Source organism: Macaca mulatta, chromosome X (assembly GCF_049350105.2).
Source record: "Macaca mulatta isolate MMU2019108-1 chromosome X, T2T-MMU8v2.0, whole genome shotgun sequence".
Classification (NCBI taxonomy): Eukaryota; Metazoa; Chordata; class Mammalia; order Primates; family Cercopithecidae; genus Macaca; species Macaca mulatta.
Genome location: NC_133426.1, coordinates 126,946,091 through 126,967,673, shown reverse-complemented (window position 1 = coordinate 126,967,673; position 21,583 = coordinate 126,946,091). Strand labels below are relative to the sequence as shown.

The window sequence follows — 21,583 nt, the reverse complement described above, 5'->3', positions numbered from 1 at the left end:
CTGAGGCAGGAAAATCACTTGAACCTGGGAGATGGAGATTGCAGTGAGCCGACATTGCGCCACTGCACTCCAGCCTGGGTGACAGAGCCAGACTCTGTCTCAAAAAAAAAAAAAAAAAAAAAAAAAAAAAAAAAAATCTAAACTGGCCTTGTCTGTGAGAAAAAGAAAAGCTGAATGACATTAGATCAAACATTGAGCAGGGTGGGGTTGGAGGGACTTTGAGAGACATTGATAAAGTAAACAGAATGTTAAAAATAGGCCCATGCCATGGCACATCAGCTCACCAAATATATATATAGGCCCAGCAACTCCATAATAAGCAAGTGCTTGGCAGCACCCAAGGAAGAAGTCAACTGTGGCTGGTCTGGCTCCCCACTCCCAGACCCTCAGGGAAAACAGCCTATTTCTAACTTTTAGTCCTTAAATCTGCTTTCCAGATGGTTCACAGGTATGACAGATAAAATCTCTGAGCTAAGGAAAGAAGTGCTTGAATGGTTGATGTACCAAGTCAGTAACTTCAGGCGATGTAAGATAAACAATTTTGTTAAAAATATGAAATCTGGCTGGGCGCGGTAGCTCATACCTGTAATCCCAGCACTTTGGGAAGCTGAGGTGGGCGGATCACTTGAGGTCAGGAGTTCGAGACCAGCCTGGCCAACATGGAGAAACCCTGTCTCTACTAAAAATACAAAATTAGCTGGGCGTGGTGCTGCATGCCTGCAATCCCAGCTACCTGGGAGGCTGAGGCAGGAGAATCGCTTGAACCCAGGAGGCGGAGGTTGCAGTGAGCTGACATAGCACCATTGCACTCCAGCCTGGGCAACAAGAGCGAAACTCCGTCTCAAAAAATATATATATATACATACACACACACACACACACGAAATCTGTGTTATCTATTTACATTTTACTTAGCACATAGGTTCAGCACATGTTATTACTTTCCTTGCTTTTATATAGCAATCCCAAGATGGGAAATGGATGAATTCACGTTGTGTAGTTGGATTATTTTTGCTTGAGCTTTGGCCTCCTCAGCAGCCTATTGGTGTTGACAGCATAACAAAGCCCTTATTATGATACAATCTTTACCATCTCAGCATTGCTTAGTTTGCCTTCTCTGTATTTTCGTGCTTCAAAGATGGTCCTTCAGAAAAGTAGATGAAGAAAATGGACTGCCTTTTACCTAGCAGTATTTTTTTTTTACACTTTTTTTTTTTTTTTTTGGTAACAAGGTCTTACTCTGTCACCCAGGCTGGAGTGCAGTGGTGCAATCTTGGCTCACTGCAACCTCTGCCTCCTGGGTTCAAACGATTCTCCTGCTTCAGCCTCCCAAGTAGCTAGGATCACAGGTGTGTACCACCATGCCTGGCTAATTTTTGTATTTTTAGTAGAGACGGGGTTTCGCCATGTTGGCCGGGCTGGTCTCAAACTCCTGGCCTCAAGTGATCCACCCACCCTGGCCTCCCAAAGTGCTGGGATTACAGGCGTGAGCCACTGTGCCCAGCCGTTTTTTCTGTTTTGTTTTGTTTTGGTTTTATGCATTCTCAGAAAGATCTTCAGATTCTCCTGGGCAAGCAGTCTCTCCCATTCCTAAGGAGAATCCCACCCATTGGATAAGAAGGCTTCTAGGAGGGTCTGTCTAGTGGCAAGCCACTGGTATGAGGTATCTGGAGAGGACCTAAAGCACCTCAGATGGCTATAACTGTATGGCATTTTACATTACACATCTTGATTCCCCAAGCACACTGGGGAATCCCTGTGATCAAAAAGGGGAAATGGGTTACACTCTGCCTTTTTAGGGAGATGTCCACAGAAATAAAGGAATTGACATTATAAAAGCAAGTCCCCTGTCTTTGTATTTCTTCCTTTACGCATATACTTACCTTTATAAACAGCTTGGTTAAAAGGCGGCCAATAATAACTACACCTCATGTGGCAGCATTGTAAAGTTTAATTAATGTTTCTAAGGTATGAGTTGAACTCACAAGATGAAAGATCCTAAATATGGAATATGTGTTAAGTGCCCAGTCTGGTTTAGTCTGATAATGGCTATAATTGTATGGTGTCCCACATTACACATCTTGATTAGTGTGGCTCCCATGAGTTCAACCTTGAAAATGTATTTTAATGTTGAGAATGTGTTTAACGTTGGTTGGCAAACATTTGGGTGTATAGAATATATGCTTCTGTTCTTCAGCTAGCCTCAGTTAGTTGGTTCTTGATGTAAAAGATATTTTACAAACCAACTTGGGAGGTTTTTTGTTTTGTTTTGTTTTGTTTTTTTGAGACAGAGTCTTGCTCTATTGCCCAGGCAGGAGTGCAGTGGTGCAATCTCAGCTAACTGCAACCTCTACCTCTTGAGTTCAAGTGATTCTCCTGCCTTATCCTCTTGAGTAGCTGGGATTACAGGTACCCTCCAACGTGCCCGGATAATTTTTGTGTTTTTAGTAGAGATGGGGCTTCGCCATGTTGACCAGGCTGGTCTTGAACTTCTGACCTCAGATGATCCACCCGCCTCAGCCTCCCAAAGTTTTGGGATTACAAGCCTGAGCCATCTAGCCTTGTTTTGTTTGTTTGTTTGTTTGTTTTGTAACAAGGTCTCATTCTGTCGCCCAGGCTGGAGTGCAGTGGTATAATCTTGGCTCTCTGCAACCTCTGCCTCAGGTTCAAGGGATTCTTTTGCCTCAGCCATTTGAGTAGCTGGGATTACAGGCGAACACCACCATGCCCAGCTCCTTTTTGTATTTCTAGTGGAAACGGGATTTCACTATATTGGCCAGGCTGGTCTGGAACTCCTGGTCTCATGTGATTCACCCACGTTGGCCTCCCAAAGTGCTGGGATTACAGGTACGAGCCACCACATGTGGCCGGATCTGTGCTTTTTAAAACCAAGATATAACTCAGAAGACTGAAGGGCTTAGATAACCATGTGAGATAGGGAACTATTATTACTAGAATGTAGTTATATATTAACAGGACTCAGCTCTCATTTAGGTTAGTAGAAAAGTTTATCTTTGTATGGCAAAAGCAGCTTTCTCTTATCTTTATGTCCATTCCCTTTCAGTTGCACTAATATTTGTAATTTTTTAAATGGCTAGTACTTCATATACCCTCCTAAAGAATTTAACTACATGAATTAGAACAAACAACTGTGTTCATTAAATCCTGAAAATGAGCCAGTTAATCCTCCCTTATAAAGACACAGCATTATTTTATTCACATGCGATGAAATAGTTAATTCAATAAGTATTTACCCTGCGTTTACAGTAGTTCAGAGTTTTGTGAAATGTGAGACACGATAAAGGAAAACTCAATGTTTTAAGGCATCTTTCCTGGCCTTAAGAGTTTACTGTTTCTATTTGGGCAGCAAGAACTATATGGTAGGCCCAGCACTTTGGGAGGCTGAGGCAGCAGATCACTTGAGGCCAGGAGTTTGAGACCAGCCTGGCCAACATGGCAAAACCCTGACTCTACTAAAAATACAAAACAATTAGCAGGCATACTGATATGCGCCTGTAGTCCCAGGTACTCAAGGAGGCTGACGCACAAGAATCGCTTGAACCCAGGAGGCAGAGGTTGCAGTGAGCCAAGATTACACCACTGCACTCCAGCCTGGGCGACACAGCAAGATTCTGTCTCCAAAACCAAACCAAACCAAACCAAAAAACCTATGTGGTATATTCAAAACAGATAGGAGTGCTTCCATCTGTCCCTTTTCAGGCCCCTGTCTCCCTTCTCAGGGGCCTTGGGTTCTAAGTTCCATTAGAGCCTTGCTTTCAGCAGGCTGTCATCAAATAGCAATGATATCGTTTAATAATGCCAAAGGTTGATTTGCATTTTAATCAGGGACTTTTCAAGACACAAAAACAAGTAGGCCTGTTTAAACAAAGTTAGAAAGTTATTTATTTGCAGGGTTCTGATTCACCTATCACAAGCTATACCATACAAGCTGCTTTTACTCCACTCACAATCCTGTCACTCCTGGTTTGTAAAAGCTCTGCTTGCTGGATTGTCTCCCTGCTATCTATGATTGCCTACAGAGTAGACTCCAAATTCTTGGCTTGGTGTGCCAGGCCCTTTTGAGCCTCATCTTCCTTACTCCCAGCTAGACATCCTACTTCCCAGCCTCACTGCACTTTCCATGTTTCCATAAACAGGCCAGGCCCTTTCACTCCTTGCTTTGCCCTTGTTTCCATTCCCCAAAATGCCTTTCATCCTGTTCCCTCTTGTCTTTTTGGCAACTCCCACTTTGAGGCACAGCATAAACACAATCTCTGTAAAACTATTCCTATTCCAGATTTCCCCCAAATTTCTTGTTTTGCCTCTTCTGACAGCACTTTGTATATCTGTCATAGTATTGTTATGGAAATTAGTTTTGAAACTATCTTCCCTTACTGGCTTCTCAAGGGCAGAGACCTTGCATAGTGTCTTACCATACATGCTCACTGAATGCTTTTGCAGTTAGAATGATCAACAGGTTGGCAAATTTAGTTCTATTTGACATTGTGTTACCTCCCTCTGAGAATGCCCCAAGGTTAAGTAAAAACTCCCAACAGGGAATTTACAAGGTTGATTGTTGCTAATTTAACTAAATTTAAAGATTTTTAAAATCAGTCATCAAATGTAAAGCGGGGGCTCATGAAACACATTGGTAGAAAACATTAACTTTTGCCAATATTGTTCTAAAATGTCTCCTTTGGGACAGCGTGTAAGCTGAGATTTGGCAAAAGAAGGAAGTGGGTCTTAGCTTTGGTCTATAAATTACTGAGTTAAGGACTGATAGAGTGGGGGTTAGGACGGTCCTGGGCACAGTGCTCAGTGGGTGAGGGGTTAGTTACCTTTCTATTTCTTCGCCTTAGAATACACCCTTAATTTGGCCAGCCAGCTTAGAAAATGCTCCTGGTAGGAAGATAAAAGGATTTACAGCTACATGAAAGAGAAAGGCATCAAAACTCAGGCCTTATTCAGCCTTGGGTCTGTGGTGCCTTGAGATAAAAGAGAAACAATTTATAGCGGCACCGAATCAAAAAGTCCTTTTCTTCCTATCTTAGCTCGTTTTCTTCTCCTTTCCTATCTTAACATCGGGACATTCCTCTCCAGTAACGGGCATAATAGCATGATTATGTTTTCCTCTATTTAGGGTTACTCCCCTAGCCTTGCAACCACTCCTTATTCCTTTATCTCTTTCAAAGTTTCCATTCTCCCGGACCTTTACATTTTATTTCGTCCCTCCCTCTCTCCTCCTCTTCCTCCTCCTCCGTTTTCCCAGCTAGCTCACTCCGCCCCTCGCCGTCACTACCTTCCCTCCCCGAGGCTCCTTCCCGCTCCTCCCCGTTCCTCCCGCCACCCCCCCCCCACCCCCTCGCCTTCAGAAAGCTCCAATCAGGAGCTCCGAAGGTGTCTCGAAGGCCCGCCCCCTCCTCCCATCCACCTTTCTTCCCCCCAATTTCTCCCTCCCCCCTTCCCCCCCCAACTCAAGTCCTGCGGGCCTGGGGGCTTCGGGATCTGGGCGCTATGAAAAGTGTCTGCCCAGTCACTTCCGGTAAGGGCGCTGCGGCGCGGAGCTTCCCGCGGGACCGTTAAGGAGCGAGTGGGAGTCCCCGGTGGGCCAGGGAAGGAAGGCGCTGCCAGGAAGGGGGAGCGCGAAGGAGAGCGGGAGCCGGAGCGAACTAGCGCGAGCGTCTGGGGCACTTTAGCCGCCCCTTCCCAGCCGCCCCCTCACGCGCGAGCTCACCCGCCCCCCGGGCGGCTGCAGCGCTTCCCTCACCCCCAATCCCTGAGGTTGGCACCGCCCCTCCCTCGGTGCCGCGTGACCGGAAATGGCGCCATCTTTAGCCTCTTGTGCTATTGACAATAACAAGCCCTGGTTCTTTCCCCCTCCCCCTTTCCCCCAACCACAGCCTCTCCCCTCCCAGGGAGAGGGAGAAAAGGAGGAGGAGCTGCAGCCTCACAGACTCGCTGAGTCGCTCCTGCAGAAAGGGGGGGAGAGAGATCGAAAAGCAGGGGAGGGGGACGGCACGGCCGTTTACCTGTCTGCCTCCTCATTCGCTCTCCCCCCTCGTTCTGCTCACTCCTGGTGTCAGCCTATCCGCCTTCCCAAACCCTCCCATTCCCCCGGTGTAGCCCCCCCCCGCCTTCACTTTCCTTCTCGTCCTCTGTGTTTCTCCTCTCTTCTTTCTTCCCTTCCCCCTCTAGCATTGCCACCTTCTCTCCTACACGCACGCAGGCATATAAACGTAGGTTTTTGATGCTCCTCTGCCTGTTGACCCCGCTATTTTCATGTTTCCAACAGGTTTTTCTTCCCCCAGTCCCTCAGCTGCTGCTGCTGCTCAGGAGGTCAGATCTGCCACTGATGGTAATACCAGCACCACTCCGCCCACCTCTGCCAAGAAGAGAAAGTTAAACAGCAGCAGCAGTAGCAGCAGTAACAGTAGTAACGAGAGAGAAGACTTTGATTCCACCTCTTCCTCCTCTTCCACTCCTCCTTTACAACCCAGGGATTCGGCATCCCCTTCAACCTCGTCCTTCTGCCTGGGGGTTTCAGTGGCTGCTTCCAGCCACGTACCGATACAGAAGAAGCTGCGTTTTGAAGACACCCTGGAGTTTGTAGGGTTTGATGCGAAGATGGCTGAGGAATCCTCCTCCTCCTCCTCCTCATCTTCACCAACTGCTGCAACATCTCAGCAGCAGCAACTTAAAAATAAGAGTATATTAATCTCTTCTGTGGCTTCGGTGCATCATGCAAACGGCCTAGCCAAATCTTCTACCACCGTCTCTAGCTTTGCTAACAGCAAGCCTGGCTCTGCTAAGAAGTTAGTGATCAAGAACTTTAAAGGTAACCAAGGCCAAAATCCATAATCACCTAATAAGGATTTGACACTCGAGGGGTCACGTGCTCTATTTATGTTAATATATTAAACAGTTTGGAGGTGGCCTAATGTTTTATGCATAATCAATGAGGTGGAGGGGAGGTCCTTTTTTGGTGGAGGGTTCATTTTCCGGGGGTGGTTAGGATCCTTGTGCTGAAGCATACACCGGGTGTTTCTGTGCAGTATTTTGAGGTTTTTTTTCAGCCTATTGTATTTAATCTGTTATTCCTTATAACACTGACAATCGGTATGATTGATCCGGATTTTACAGGTGAGAAATTTGTATTCTAAAGAGGTTTATTTATTTCAGGTGCATAGCGAGCCTTGGCACTGCTGGGATTTTTATTTTTATGCTTCAGTAGGCCACATTATCCAATGCCTAGAAATGCAGGTAGCAATAGTGATCTTTTTGTGCTCAAATAATATTTATAATTAGATTTACACTGTATTCATGAAACTCATTTGGAAGCAATATTAGAAGAAAAATTTATGTTCTCTGTATTTCTTTCCAAAGGTAGGGTTTGAAAGTGAAAAACATTGTGTATACACAGAAGTAGTAAGTCTGTGTACCACTAGTCTAAAGATAGGAACAATTACTACATCTATTTTTTCCATCACTAAAATGGATTTTAAAGTATCGACTTGCAGCTTTTAGGAAAATTTGTTCAGACCGTGTTTGAGATATGTGAGGAGAGTATTATGAATGCATTGATGCAAATACAAAATAAGCAATTTTTAAAACTGTATTTGAGCTGAATTTTTATCTGTTGAATGTGTTTCTGTTTTTCTGACTGACTTTTCAACACCCTTAACTGCCAGGTAATCAGTGCTACAGTGTTTATTAAATAGGGAAGTAAATGAATGAACTTAAGTAATATTTATGAGATAAGTGCTTTGTGGCTGAATATTAGTATTGAGAAGATCAGGTTCTCTATGCTTGTGTTTTTAACATTGAGTGGAAATCAGGAATGTGCTCTATTTTGTCTCAAGCAGAGGGCTATGGTGTTGTCTATTTTTAACTCTTTCTTTTTTATATCACTACCTTCCCATACCCAGGTTCTCAGTTTATGATTTAATAGTAGAGTTTTCTGAAGTCAATATGAATTGTAATTGACTAACGTGTTCATTATTTCACTTAAAAATATATGTATTTTTATAGCCAAATATTTTTAAATGAGTTATGATCCTGGTTGCATTTTCAAATTGGTTTCAGAGATTTTTTTCTCTCCCTCCTAAGATAAAAGCATATTAAGGCATTTGGATGTTCTAATTAAAACTTTTTTCCCCACACTCATTGCTAGTCAGTGAAGTTTAAAGCCTAGAGTAAGGTGTTTCTTTCTATTCTGAAAATGCAACATGATTTCTGGAGTCATTTGGATGTTTCAATCTTTAAAAATTTCACTCTGCTCATAAATGTAGTTTAAAACTACATGGAGTTAAGATATTTCCATTTCTATAGATGCTGCATAAATTTGGGGGTCAAACAGACCTGGATTAGAATCCCAGCTTTGCCATTGACTAGCTATGATGACCTTGGGCAAGCTTACTAAATGAGTTCCAGCCTCAGTTTCCTCGGTTGTAAAATAGATTCCTCAGGGTATTGTTGGGAAGATTAAGAGGTTTATAAAGTACCTTGCACATAGGCAGTATTTTAAATCTCAGGTTAAAAATTCATGTCGACTTAGGTTTTACACATGATGAAGTAAGATCAGGATTGTTGTTTTTTATGGTCATTCTTGAATTTTTATTTTTTTGAAGCAATACAATCAATAGGAGAAAAACCTCACCTTCAATTTTAATAGGTGAGTCAAAATGACTTAAATAGTATTATGACATTTCAAATTTTATTCTTTATATTAAGCTTAAATACAGTGGTTACTTTAATGATTAGGTGTGATAGTTATAAAGATCATAATTTACCCTAAAAATAGAGTAATGCTGTTGTATTTTATTGATCTTTGGTTACTGTATCTGACATGGTATTCTGATACCAACCTTTTACATATCATCTAGATAAGCCTAAATTACCAGAAAACTACACAGATGAAACCTGGCAAAAACTGAAAGAAGCAGTGGAAGCTATTCAGAATAGTACTTCAATTAAGTACAATTTAGAAGAACTGTACCAGGTATGTATTAATATGCATAACCAGATTTGATTAACATAAATTAAGGTGGGATATATATTGATTTTGCTTTCTGAAATAGGTTCTTAAGTAGACTTTTGGTTCCCTTCTAGTTTTAGTTTCTCAATTAATTGATGAACTCTTTAATTAGACCACGTATTCTCACATAAACTATGGGTACAGTCATACCGGTATAAATTGTGCTTATCTTTGACCCTTCTGATGAGGAATTACAGTTAGGTGTACCTTGGTGTAATAGAAGTTCTACCTATAATGAAATCCTATAGCATGAATCCCAAAGTTGATTTCTGGTGACATGTCGTTCTATTGTGATAATTGTTTCTTAGTTGTGTTACCTACCCATAGGAAAGGCCTCAAGACATGCAGATATTATTCATATCCTTTATTTTACCTCCTTCTTAATAGTAGACTTTGCTATTCCTTTTTCTTGCTCTTTACATTTTTCTAATACCTGGGCTACAAGACGCACCTTAGCCCAGAAATGAGCAGCAGTTTGTTGTCCAGCAGCTTAGTCTGAGGTTCAGATTCTTTACTTAGCAAATGGGTCCTTACACTTAAATATAATGTTAAGGGCAGTTACTAATGGCAATCTCTTGCTACCGAGAAATTTTTCCCTACTGTGTATTTGACACACAACCAATTCAAGAAGTTACTTTCATTAGAGTATCAGGGATTTGGTGTTAAAAGATACTTCAGGCCGGGCACGGTGGCTCACACCTGTAATCCCAGCACTTTGGGAGACCAAGGCTGGTGGATCACCTGAGGTCAGGAGTTCGAGACCAGCCGACCAACATGGAGAAACCCCGTCTCTACTAAAAATACAAAATTAGCCAGGCGTGGTGGTGCATGCCTGTAATCCCAGCTACCCAGGAGGCTGAGGCAGGAGAATTGCTTGAACCCAGGAGGTAGAGGTTGCGGTGAGCCGAGATTGCGCCATTGCATTCCAGACTGGGCAGCCAGAGCAAAACTCCATCTCAAGAAAGATATTTCAGAGTACTTCAGAGTACAATAGCTTGAATTTTTGTATTAATGAGTACCTTGTAAGAAATTATGTTGGTTCGATTTATCAGTATTTGTATATTTTAGTTGCAGAGCTAGTATGGTGATGGGCAAATCCTGGATTAGGAGTCAGAAGATGGGTTTGAGATCTAGTTTTGACTGCTGTGACCCTTGTAATATTGGGCCAGGTACTAAAGCCCTCTCAGTTTTTTTCCTGTTTTTTTAAGAGATAGGGGTCTTGCTATGTTGCCCAGGCTGGTCTTGAACCCCAGGGCTACAGCAGTCTTCTCACCTCAACCTTCCAAGGTGCTGAGATTACAGGCATGAGCCACCAAACCCAGCCGTCCCTCTCAATTTAAATTTCCTCCTCTCTAAAGTAGAGGAAATAATAATTTGCCCTACCTATCTCACAAGGTTGCTTATAAGAATCAAATAAGATATTTGTGGAAAAAACCTCCAGGCACTATAATCTTACAAATATGATGATATCACGAGTCATGCTTTTTTACAAGCCACAGTATAGCTTCTTCACTTGTAATATGTCAATTGAGATCACCGGTTTCTGTTGCTGTGAAAATTAGTCAGTACACGCAAAATACTCAAATCAGTGCACAACACATAGTAATAATGCCATGTAACATTATAAACATTGTAATGCTATGTAAATGTCAGCTAATAGTTGTAGTACTAAGCTGTTACTTAAGAATAAGCCCGTTTCATATGGCTCTTTTGGCATATTATATGTGTGTCTCCTAAAATGTACAACAATAAAAGTCAAAATATGAAACTGACTTGGAAAGGCCTTAAGAGAGCATGTGGTCCAATATTTTTCTTTGTGGTGTCTGTGACAGCCTGCAAAGGGGATTCATCTTGTATTATCTCATATAAGCATTACGAAAACCCTTTCTGGAGTACGTAGGGTAGTAGTTACTATCTCCACTTTTTATTTATATTTATTTATTTATTTATTTTTGAGATGGAGTCTTACTACGTCACTCAGGCTGGAGTGCAGTGGCATGATCTCGGCTCACTGCAGCCTCTACCTCCCGGGCTCAAGTGATCCTCTTGCCTCAGCTTCCCAAGTAGCTGGAATTACAGGCACCTGCCACCACGGCCTACTAATTTGTATATTTTTAGTAGAGATAGGATTTTACCATATTGGCCAGGCTGATCTCGAACTCCTGACCTCAAGTGATCCACCCGCCTCCACCTCCCAAGGTGCCGGGATTACAGGTGTGAGCCACCGCGCCCGGCCTATCCCCAGTTTATTGATGAAGAGACTGAGTCTCAGAGAAGTTGAATAACCTGCCCAGAGTCACATATTGGCAGAGTCACATATTGGCAGAGCAGGGGCAACTCAAACTGAGATGCTGGATTTCTAGTTCGTTGCACTTTTACTCCTGTACTACCTCACTAATATACCCTGGTACTTTGAATACCACTGTAGTGCAGTGTTTGAAGCAATTAAATTGTTTTACTTTAGGGAAAAAGCTCTTTATCATTGAAGTAGTATTTTTATCTGTGCATGCATAAGTGGTGTTTATTTGGATAGTATATGGTGTTTATTTGGATATGCTGGTATACAGCATATTTAATTTCAATAATGTGTTATTTTATATATTCCATATTTATAACAAATGTTTATTGTAGTTGTTAATGAACCCTATTTACTTTACCTTGAATATTTTTCCAGAGCTTTTGCTTTGAAAATATTTTTCCTGATATATTGATTCTGTTAAATCTTTTCGTTTCAAGAGCATAGAGCTTGCATCTTTTGTTTTTGTTTTCTTGTACTTTGTTTTACCTGCTGTTGTTCAGTTGCATTTCTTTTAGCCTAGTCACAAGTCTTATAACTTCACTGTTTGCATTTTTCATAATACCTTACTGCTTTTGCTATAATGAATTCAAAAGCATTGGTTTTTAGCTCTTTTACTGTTTTTGACCTTAATTTTATAAATGTTCCTTTGGATTGTTCTCAGAAAGATTATTTTGAGATGTTCAAGTTCAAAAAGGAGGATAAAGGAGGTAAAGCTATTTCATATAATCTGAACTTCAGGTGCTTGTTTGATTTTAACTCATTGAAACGTAATTAGAAGTACTCTGTCAATCTACCTGAGTGGGAAATAAAAAAATAAGAAAAAGTACTCTTCTCTTCTAAAATCGAAATAATGTGGAAATATGTAGTTATACAAAAGTTCTCCAAACCCGTGTCCTACTCTCTTTCTCTGAAGTAAACACTTACTGGCATATATCTACTTAGAACTTACTTCTGCAAGAAAAAACATTTTGCTTTAAATCTTTAAGTATGGAAGTCCCTAGTGTGGGTTGCATGTACTGCCTACTAAGTTTTTAATTTCTATAAAAGAACATGCTGTTCTAAGTACACTTGCAGTAAGCAAACATTGTCTTTTTAAAGTAATTTTAAATTAGAATTGGACCTGAGTTTTAAAATTATCTTTCCTTGACAACCTTGAGATCCTGTGGGTGTGAGGCAGTGATTATATGTTTTCATTTGACTGTTCTGTTTGTTTGCGGGCTTGTTTTTGATTGACTACAAGTAAGACTGATTAAATGCACTGACTTTTGAGCTGTTCAGCCTGCCTTAGGTTACAAATCTGTCACTTGTCATATAACTTTGGGCGAGTTACTTCTCTAAGTCTTGGTTTCCTCATTTATAAGATGGTGAGACTAATGGCTACTTATATGGCAAGGTTTTTTAGACGTAAATGAAATATCGCAAAAAAGTAATTATCACAGTCCCGGCTATGCATTGGTATGTGTCATCAGTGCTAGTAAATATTTGAGTCTTTAGAAAAGAAATCTTTATTTTAAAATTACATTTTATTTTAGAGCTCTGAAGCCACATGATTTTAAATTCTAAATCTACACTGGGCCAGAGCAGCTGGCTGATAAATAGATTACATTCCAAATGTGCTTCAGTAGACACCATTAGCGAAATTGAAAAACATAATAGAAAAAGACAGGAACTCTCTAGGAACAGTGTCCCTCTACACTTACAAAGAATGTGTCCTGTTTTCACATGTGGTATCGTACAGTTGGAATTTTGGTTTTGGTGAGTTTTTTACTATTAATAAGTAATATTTTAAATAGGATTATTTTTATAATCCTATTATGAGCTCATGTTCTCAACTTTTGTGTGAGTAGTCGCAGTGTTTTGTTTTGTTTTGTTTTAAATAGAGATATGGGGATCTTGCTATGTTGCCTAGGCTGTTCTCGAACTCCTGGCCTCAAGCAGTCATCCTGCTTTGGCCTCCCAAAGTGCCGGGCTTACAGGCATGAGCTACCATGCCTGGCCTAGTACAGTGTTTAAGATCAGCTACCTTTTTTGGAGATGCTGGAAGTTTGTACAGGAGTGTATAACATTTATCTTTCCTATAAATCTCTAGCTATTTTTAAAGTCAAGCCTAGTTCATACTTCAATTCTGATGAAAATAATTTTATTTATTATTAATGGGAACTGTAGTTATCTGTTTGTGAAATAAACCTTAAATGATGAACCTTTATTAATGATTCACTTATAGAGTAAATGACCACAGGACTAGCATCAAATAGTATAGATTATCCATTGTAAAATCTGGTTGCTTAAGCAGTCAGTGATTATAAGAAAGCAGTTAGATTCTTAACATTGTTGATGACTAGCAGTTGGATTCTATGTAACTTTTGTCACCCTGTTGGTGTCTTAAAGCTTACTGTATTATGCATTATGTATTTCTCTTTTTACTGAATCGTTAATCAGTACTATTGTTGCTGTTTTTTAAAATGTACAACTAAAATTCTACTCTTTAAGTTATTTTGAAATATACAGTAGATTATTAAATACTAAAAAATTTTAAAATGTGCACTTATAAATTCTTTGTCCTTGATAATTTTTCAGTCTTATTTAAGCCCTGTTTACTGGAAGTAAAAAGAAAAGGAGTTTAGGTTTCATAGTATAGTTGGTTTCCTTTAAACAGATTCTTAGTTTTTGAATATTTAGAGTATCTTAGCCATTTTTATTTGACATAAAAAGAGAGATAATGTAGATCCTATTGCTATATCAGTTGTTGAATTTTTGTTATGTACTTTAATTACTATCTGTAAACATAGCTTGAAAAATAAGACTCCACTCCTTAGACCAGTGACCAGAGTTCAACACCCTGGCGGAAATTCAGTATCTTTTTTATTGTCTGTTGTTCAGTAAATATTTGCATATGTCATTTGCTACATGTTTATATATATTTTTGGAGTGTGGTTTTTTTCAGACACTTTTTTTTTAGCTCATCCTTGTGAAGAAAGACACATTTTTTTATGTATCCTGTGGATTTTGGAGGGGAAGGGCTGGGATTTGGAAGAATGAGGGTTAGAAGCTTGCTAGAATGTCTGTATTTTATACCTAAGTACCTTCAAAGGATTTAAGGCGGCATATTTACTGGTAATTAGTGGGAGCTTAAGTAAAAAGATAGTTTTATTAAAAAGACTTGTAAGGCTGGGTGCGGTGGCTCGCGCCTGAAATCCCAACACTTTGGGAGGCCAAGGTGGGCGGATCACCTGAGGTCAGGAGTTCAAGACCAGCCTGGCCAACATGGTGAAACCCAGTCTCTACCAAAAATACAAAATTCAGCCGGGTGTGGTGGCAGGTGCCTGCAATCTGAGCTACTGGGGAGGTTAAGGCACAAGAATCACTTGAACCCAGGAGGCAGAGGTTGCAGTGAGCGGAGATCTCACCATTGCAATGCAGCCCAGGTGACAGAGCGAGTCAGGTTTCAAAAAAAAAAAACAAAAAAAAAACCTTGTAAAGTTATCTAGAATCTGTTTATTACAAATAGTTGTTACTTCTAGAGATTCCCAAAGTGTTTTATTAGTGTAAATAATAAATACGTAATGCATAATATGTAAAAATATTTAAATACATAATAGTTAAATAAATACATAATGCATAATATGTAAAAATACATAAATAATAAATACATAATATTTAAAATAATATATTTCTAAAAGTACATTTCAAAGATCTAGAGTAAAATAGAGCTTATCTCAAACACCTCCTTATTCCTGTTTCCATCCCAGCATGTAATAGGATGAAGAGTACTTAGTAAACAGTCATTCCTTGTTCAATCCATGACTGCTTACTGTGTCCAAAACTGGACTGATACCTTGGGGTTATGGAAAGCACTTAGTACTAGCAAGAGAGCATAAGTACCTACCCTAAGGTACTTATGTTCTAATGGGTTCATGAAATTAGATTGTTTGTGACCAGCATTTTTTAAAAAGAAATGAAATAGCAAATATCAGAATGCGTCACATAGAGTAATGATGTGTAGGTTTGTGAAGATTTTATTTTAGTTACATAAATTTATGTATGATAGATTGTGACATTAGATTTCCTACTGTGGCTTTGGGTCAAAACATTTTGGAAGCCACCATTTTAGAGACACCACTCCAAATCTTGCCCAGAAGTGAGAAAAGTGGAGTACTTGGATCAAAGGGTGTGAAAGGTTATAATCAGGGGTGGCCAAGGTGGCTCATGCATGTAATCCAGCACTTTGGGAGGATGAGGTGGGCAGTTCACTTGAAGTCAGGAGTTTGAGACTAGCCTGGCCAACATGGTGAAATCCCAGCTCTACTAAAAATACAAAAAAACCTGGCTGAGTGTGGCAGCGCATGCCTGTAATCCCAGCTACTTGGGAGGCTGAAGTAGGAGAACCACTTGAACCCGGGAGGCAGAGGTTGCAGTGACCCAAGATTGCACTTCAACCTGGGCAACAGAGCAAGACTCCATCTAAAAAAAAGTTAGACATGAGATGAAAATGGTAAGATTGGCCTTGAACGCCATGCTAAAAAGTGTGGTGGTGGGGAAGTTAGAAAGGCTTTTATTGGGGAAGGCAAGTATTTAAGTTTTTTGAATACCTAATATATTTCTCTGGTTCAAAGCCCCAAAAGTATTGCAGAGCATGTAGTGAAAAGTCTCGCTTTCACCCCATCCTCCAGTCCCCCAGTTAGTTAGTTCTCTTTGTGACAGATATTATTAGTTTTTTGGGTATCTTTCCAGAGATGTTTTATATACGTAAAAAGGCTGTGTATGTTTTTATTTTGTCCCTTTTTTACATAAATGATAGCAGACCGTGTACCACATAGTTCTGTTTTTTTGTTTGTTTGTTTATACCTATTATGGGATTGCTCCATCACAGTACAGGAAATGCTTGATGGAAGGTTGTTGAGGAAGGAAAATGACTAGATCTGGTCTATAGGTTAAGCAGTCAAGGCTAAATTAGAAAAACAGAATGTTGCCTTTGAACTTGACCTCAAAACTCACCTTAGATGCTCCTGCCTTTCTTGCCTTAAAATTCTTAAACCACCCTCCAGCTAAACACAGGTGAGACTGTGTACTGTAAAGCCCAGCTTAATTTTCGATTTCTCACTATTTCCACTAACTTTTTATCTGTTTCCCTGTAGGTCTTTGGGACTCTGTCCCTTTACCTCTTCCCAGGAAGGCTTTTCTGACTTGCCCTCCCTTAAATGCTGGGTTAGGGGGCCTCATCTCTCTGCTTATCCTCATCATAGCATCTAGCACACTCAATTGTAATTACATGTTTTCTGGCAATTTTTCTCACACTAGAAGCCCTTTCTATGTACAGGACACATTGCTAGAGTTTTTTTGAATACTTAATGTATTCACTTGGTTCAAAGCTCAAAAAGTATTAAAGAAACTTATAGATAGATGACCACACAATGTCTTTCTGTCATTAAGGAGTCAGAGAGACAAGATATACACATAAAAAGATAAGTAGTTTTGTGTAAGAAGTATCCAGTGGTTGGGAGATGCATAGTGTTGACTCAGTGACTAAGTGAGTGTGGTATGATGGGTGCGAGTGCCATGTGAGTCACTGGTAGCTGAGTCAATTAAGAAGAACTTATTGGAAGAAGTGGGACCTAATTGAGTAGTAAGGGAATGTGGTATCTTGTGTGAGAAGATAAGTAGATGTGCCGAGAACTGTTTTATGTGAGAAGGGAACATAGCAGAAGGAAATGGGATAAATAGGACTTAGAGAAGTACTGGAAGTGGGCGATGTGGAAAGATGAAGTACGCACTAAGTCCTATGACGGAATCTAAGCAGAGAGATAAGAAATGCTGAGAAAACAGTCATTCATTCAAAAGGAACGGTGAGATGCAATGAGAGGAATACTAAAGGTGAAAAGGGGACAGTCCACAAAGGACCTGTGTGAACAGAGAGGCACATGAAATAAACATAAATTCCCTTAAGCATCTGTGGCCTAGCCTCAGGTCACATGAAAAGTGGGCAGGCCAGCAGGGTCTCAGCTTTCTTTTTTTTTTTTTTTTTTTTTTTTTGAGACGGAGTCTCGCTCTGTCGCCCAGACTGGAGTGCAGTGGCCGGATCTCAGCTCACTGCAAGCTCCGCCTTCCGGGTTTACGCTATTCTCCTGCCTCAGCCTCCCGAGTAGCTGGGACTACAGGCGCCAGCCACCTTGCCCGGCTAGTTTTTTTTTTGTATTTTTTAGTAGAGACGGGGTTTCACCGTGTTAGCCAGGATGGTCTCGATCTCTTGACCTCGTGATCCGCCCGTCTCGGCCTCCCAAAGTGCTGGGATTACAGGCTTGAGCCACCGCGCCCGGCGGTCTCAGCTTTCTTATTCCTCCATAGCTGCTTAATCTAATTGACCTGCTGTTTCCTGATGAGGTGTGGTGACTTGTCTCTTGTGGTGTAAGAGGTTTCCTTTAAGTTCTCTTCTCTTCTCTTCTCTTCCCTTTCCCTTTCCCTTTCCCTTTCCCTTTCCCTTTCCCTTTCCCTTTCCCTTTCCCTTTCCCTTTTGAGACAGAGTCTCGCACTGTCACCTGGGCTGGAATTCAATGGCATGATCTCGGCTCACTGCAACCTCCATCTCCCGGGTTCATGTGATTCTCCTGCCTCAGCCTCCCGAGTAGCTGGTGCACACCACCACACCCGGCTAATTTTTGTGTTTTTAGTAGAGTTGGGGTATCACTATGTTGGTCAGACTGGGTCTTGAACTCCTGACCTCATGATCTGCCTGCCTCAGCCTCCCAAAGTGCTGGGATTACAGGCATGAGCCACCACGCTCTGCCAAACTTTCTTTTCATTTGCTAATTTATTTACTGGACCTGCATATTGGGAATGTGACTTCTAACTACGTATTTTTAAAATTCCACTCCAACCCACAGAACTTGGATGCCCCCCTAGAGTCCATTTTAATGGAATTTTTTTTCTTCTGTTGCGGTGAGAAGGGAATCTTGGTGTTATATTTAAGTCATTACCACTCAGAATTATAGATTATATCAGAGTTTTCCCAAAGAGTTTTACCATGCCCGTTGTTTTACATTTGAAAGTCTTTTATATACGCGTAACAGGAAACTTACTGAAATCTGAAGGTCATCCTTCTGGAATCTGAGTATAAAAGAAGACCAGTTATTACAGTGAAGTAAAAATGCCATCATTTCTTTTGTAATTGGTGTTAATTCAGTTGTACAAATTTTATTTATTTTATTTTTTATTCCTTTTTGAGATGGAGTCTCTCTCTGTCGCCCAGGCTGGAGTGCAGTGGTGCGATCTCGGCTCACTGCACCCTCCACCTCCTGGGTTCAAGCGATTCTCCTGCCTCAGCCTCCTGAGTAGCTGGGATTACAGGCGTGCGCCACCATGCCCGGCTAATTTTTGTATTTTTAGCGGAGATGGGGTTTCACTATGTTGGCCAGGCTGATTTTGAACTCCTGACCTCAAGTGATCCGCCCGCCTCAGCCCCCCAAACTGCTGGGGTTACAGGCGTGAGCCATTGCGCCTGGCCACAAATTTTAAAATCTATATTTAACTATTATTAAGCTAAAATGTTGGAGAAAATTCCTTGGTATTATATCATACTCATTATCATACTGCTAGCAATAATTTCTGCTTTGTTCTGTTCAGGAGAACCCAAGAACGTTTAAGTAAATTTTAGTTCAATTGTAGTAGGACTGCCTGACCCATCTGATACATAAACAATAGGTGAAATTCTTTTTTAAACCCAAAATGAAGCTCTGCTTGTGAAAATGATTGACATTTTAAACAACAAGACAGCTTTTTTATTTTTGAGACAAGGTCTCACTTTGTCCCCAGGCTGGAGTGCGGTAGCATAATCATGGTTCACTGCAACCTTGAACTCCTGGGCTCAAGTGATCCTCCTGCCTCAGCCTCCTGAATAGCCGGGACTACAGGTGCACACCACTGGGCCCAGCTAATTTTTAAATTTTTTGTAGAGATGGGGTCTTGCTTTGTTTCTGTATTAGTCAGGGTTTTCTTAGAGGGACAGAACTACAGAACTAGTAGGAGATATATAAAGGGGAGTTTATTAAGTGTTAACTTACATGATCACAGGGTCCCACAATAGGCTGTCTGCAAGCTGAGGAGTAAGGAGAGCCAGTTTGATTCCCAGAACTGAAGAACTTGGAGTCCGATGTTTGAGGGCAAGAAGCGTCCAGCACGAGAGAAAGATGTAGGCTGGGAGGCTAGGCCCTTCTCTCCTTTTCACGTTTTTTGGCCTCTATGTTCACTAGAAGCTGATTAGATTGTGCCCACCAGGTTAAGGGTGGATCTGCCTTCCCTAGCCTACTGACTCAAATGTTAATCTCTTTTGGCAACACCCTCACAGACACACCCGGGATCAATACTTTGTATCCTTCAATCCAATCAAGTTAACACTCAGTATTAACCATCATAGTTGCCTAGGCTGTTCTTGAAGTCCTGGCATCAAGCAGTCCTCTCACCTTGGCCCCCCAAATGTTGGGATTACAGGCATGAACCACTGCACCCAGCCCAAGTAGGATTTTCTTTGAGTGGCATGTTGGCACTCAAAAAGCTTCAGATTTTTGAGTGTTTTGGGTTTCAGATTTTTAGATTAAAGATGCTCAACCTGTAATTTGTTCTTTTCTGATACAGTGCATTGGTTATGAGAAAGTTTGCCACCCACGTTGATATATTTTGTTGTTTTACCTTGTGTCTTAAGCGGATGAATAACCCTTTTTAATAAGCTGGTATGGTAGAAATATCAAATTAATAAGAATCTGATGTAAATAGTTGAGAAATCCTTCATCCTCTCCTTAAGAAAGTATGTGTTTAACCTTGCAGGCTGTAGAAAATCTCTGTTCTTACAAGATTTCTGCAAACTTGTACAAACAGCTGAGACAGATCTGTGAAGATCACATCAAAGCACAGATTCATCAATTCAGAGAATATCCTTTTTAAAACAAAAAATCGTAAATAGTTTTGTCTTCCTTTCTGTCCCCTACCCCTCACTGTTTAACCCAGCTTGAAGTAGAATGCCTGTATTTTGTAGATTTGTCATTTTTTTGTGCCTTGTGTTTCTCAAGAAAAAAATACATTTTGACTTTTCAGCCTTAATTACATGTGGTATTCATGTAAATAAGATGTCCTTATGTCTTTTTTTTTTTTTTTTTTTTTTTTTTTTTTTTTTTTTTTTTGAGACAGAGTCTCGCTCTGCCGCCCAGGCTGGAGTGCAGTGGCGTGATCTTGGCTCACTGCAAGCTCCGCCTCCCGGGTTCACGCCATTCTCCTGCCTCAGCCTCCCGAGTAGCTGGGACTACAGGCGCCCGCCACCTCGCCCGGCTAGTTTTTTTGTATTTTTTAGTAGAGACGGGGTTTCACTGTGTCAGCCAGGATGGTCTCGATCTCCTGACCTCGTGATCCGCCCGTCTCGGCCTCCCAAAGTGCTGGGATTACAGGCTTGAGCCACCGCACCCGGCCAAGATGTCCTTATGTCTTTACCCTTTTTGCCCTAACAGATTTCCACTTGAGGAAAAATAATCTCCTAAGGGAAATCGTAAACTGAAAACATGATGTTCAGTTCTGTCTAAGACTTGTTTTTAAAGGTGTTTTTTATTATAAACTATGTTTTTCTTTTTTTTTTTTTTTTTTTTTTTTTTACAAATTAGGAAATAGCACTTTGGTGCATAATCAAGTGCCATTTAGTTTCATTTAGTATACAAAGTATTCATATTTAAGACTAATGTGCTGTCTGTCACATGGCACATATGACTTGTACCAAATGCCTTAAAATATCCTTAACATATGTTTCAGGGATTCATTGGATAGTGTTCTCTTTTTAAAGAAGATTGATAGATGCTGGCAAAACCATTGCAGACAAATGGTAAGCTGGAAAAAGTATTGTATTACAGCTAAACATTGTATTAATAGTTAAAAACATTTCTTCAAATACAGGAATGTTAGTTTTTAAAACTTAGCAATAGGGAGATTGCTTCAATATCTGTTCCTTTTCTGAATTGGAAACTAGTTTTGGTTGAGTTTTCTATTTTAAAACCACAGGTTACAGGTAAACCTGCATTTCAGAATGACTTGTACCTTAGGTTCATCTTTATTTTTGTCACACTTACCAAAAATGTATTTATCTCATTCATTAAAAAGCTACATTTTGTCTGTCACTCTTATTTTTTTTCTCTCTTGATGGTTATCCTGTCCACTATTTGATTACCTGTGAAGGTGCCTGATGGTCCTGTGTTTTATTCAGATGACAACCTTTTCCATTT

General features: G+C 40.6%; 1 protein-coding gene and 1 long non-coding RNA gene across 4 annotated transcripts in view; one reads left to right on the top strand and one right to left on the bottom strand.

Annotated features, from left to right (window-relative positions):
- Positions 1 to 1,516: 1,516 nt before the first annotated feature.
- Positions 1,517 to 6,069, bottom strand: LOC144338816 (uncharacterized). Its single transcript, XR_013413208.1, has 2 exons — positions 3,646 to 6,069; positions 1,517 to 2,617 (listed from the first exon to the last, which is right to left on the bottom strand). It is a non-coding gene; the product is annotated as an uncharacterized LOC144338816 (long non-coding RNA).
- Positions 5,277 to 21,583, top strand: part of CUL4B (cullin 4B) — a 36,553-nt gene continuing 20,246 nt past the window's right edge. The window contains exons 1-5 of one of the 3 annotated variants that reach the window (XM_028842453.2): positions 5,277 to 5,542; positions 6,293 to 6,835; positions 8,883 to 8,998; positions 20,148 to 20,251; positions 21,117 to 21,186. In XM_028842453.2, the coding sequence (XP_028698286.1) occupies positions 5,515 to 5,542; positions 6,293 to 6,835; positions 8,883 to 8,998; positions 20,148 to 20,251; positions 21,117 to 21,186 (861 nt within the window). In that variant the 5' untranslated portion in view covers positions 5,277 to 5,514. Of the gene's footprint in view, positions 5,543 to 5,951; positions 6,836 to 7,004; positions 7,141 to 8,882; positions 8,999 to 20,147; positions 20,276 to 21,116; positions 21,187 to 21,583 lie in introns of those variants that run through there. The other 2 variants (XM_077989531.1, XM_077989532.1) reach the window with 2 other exon arrangements.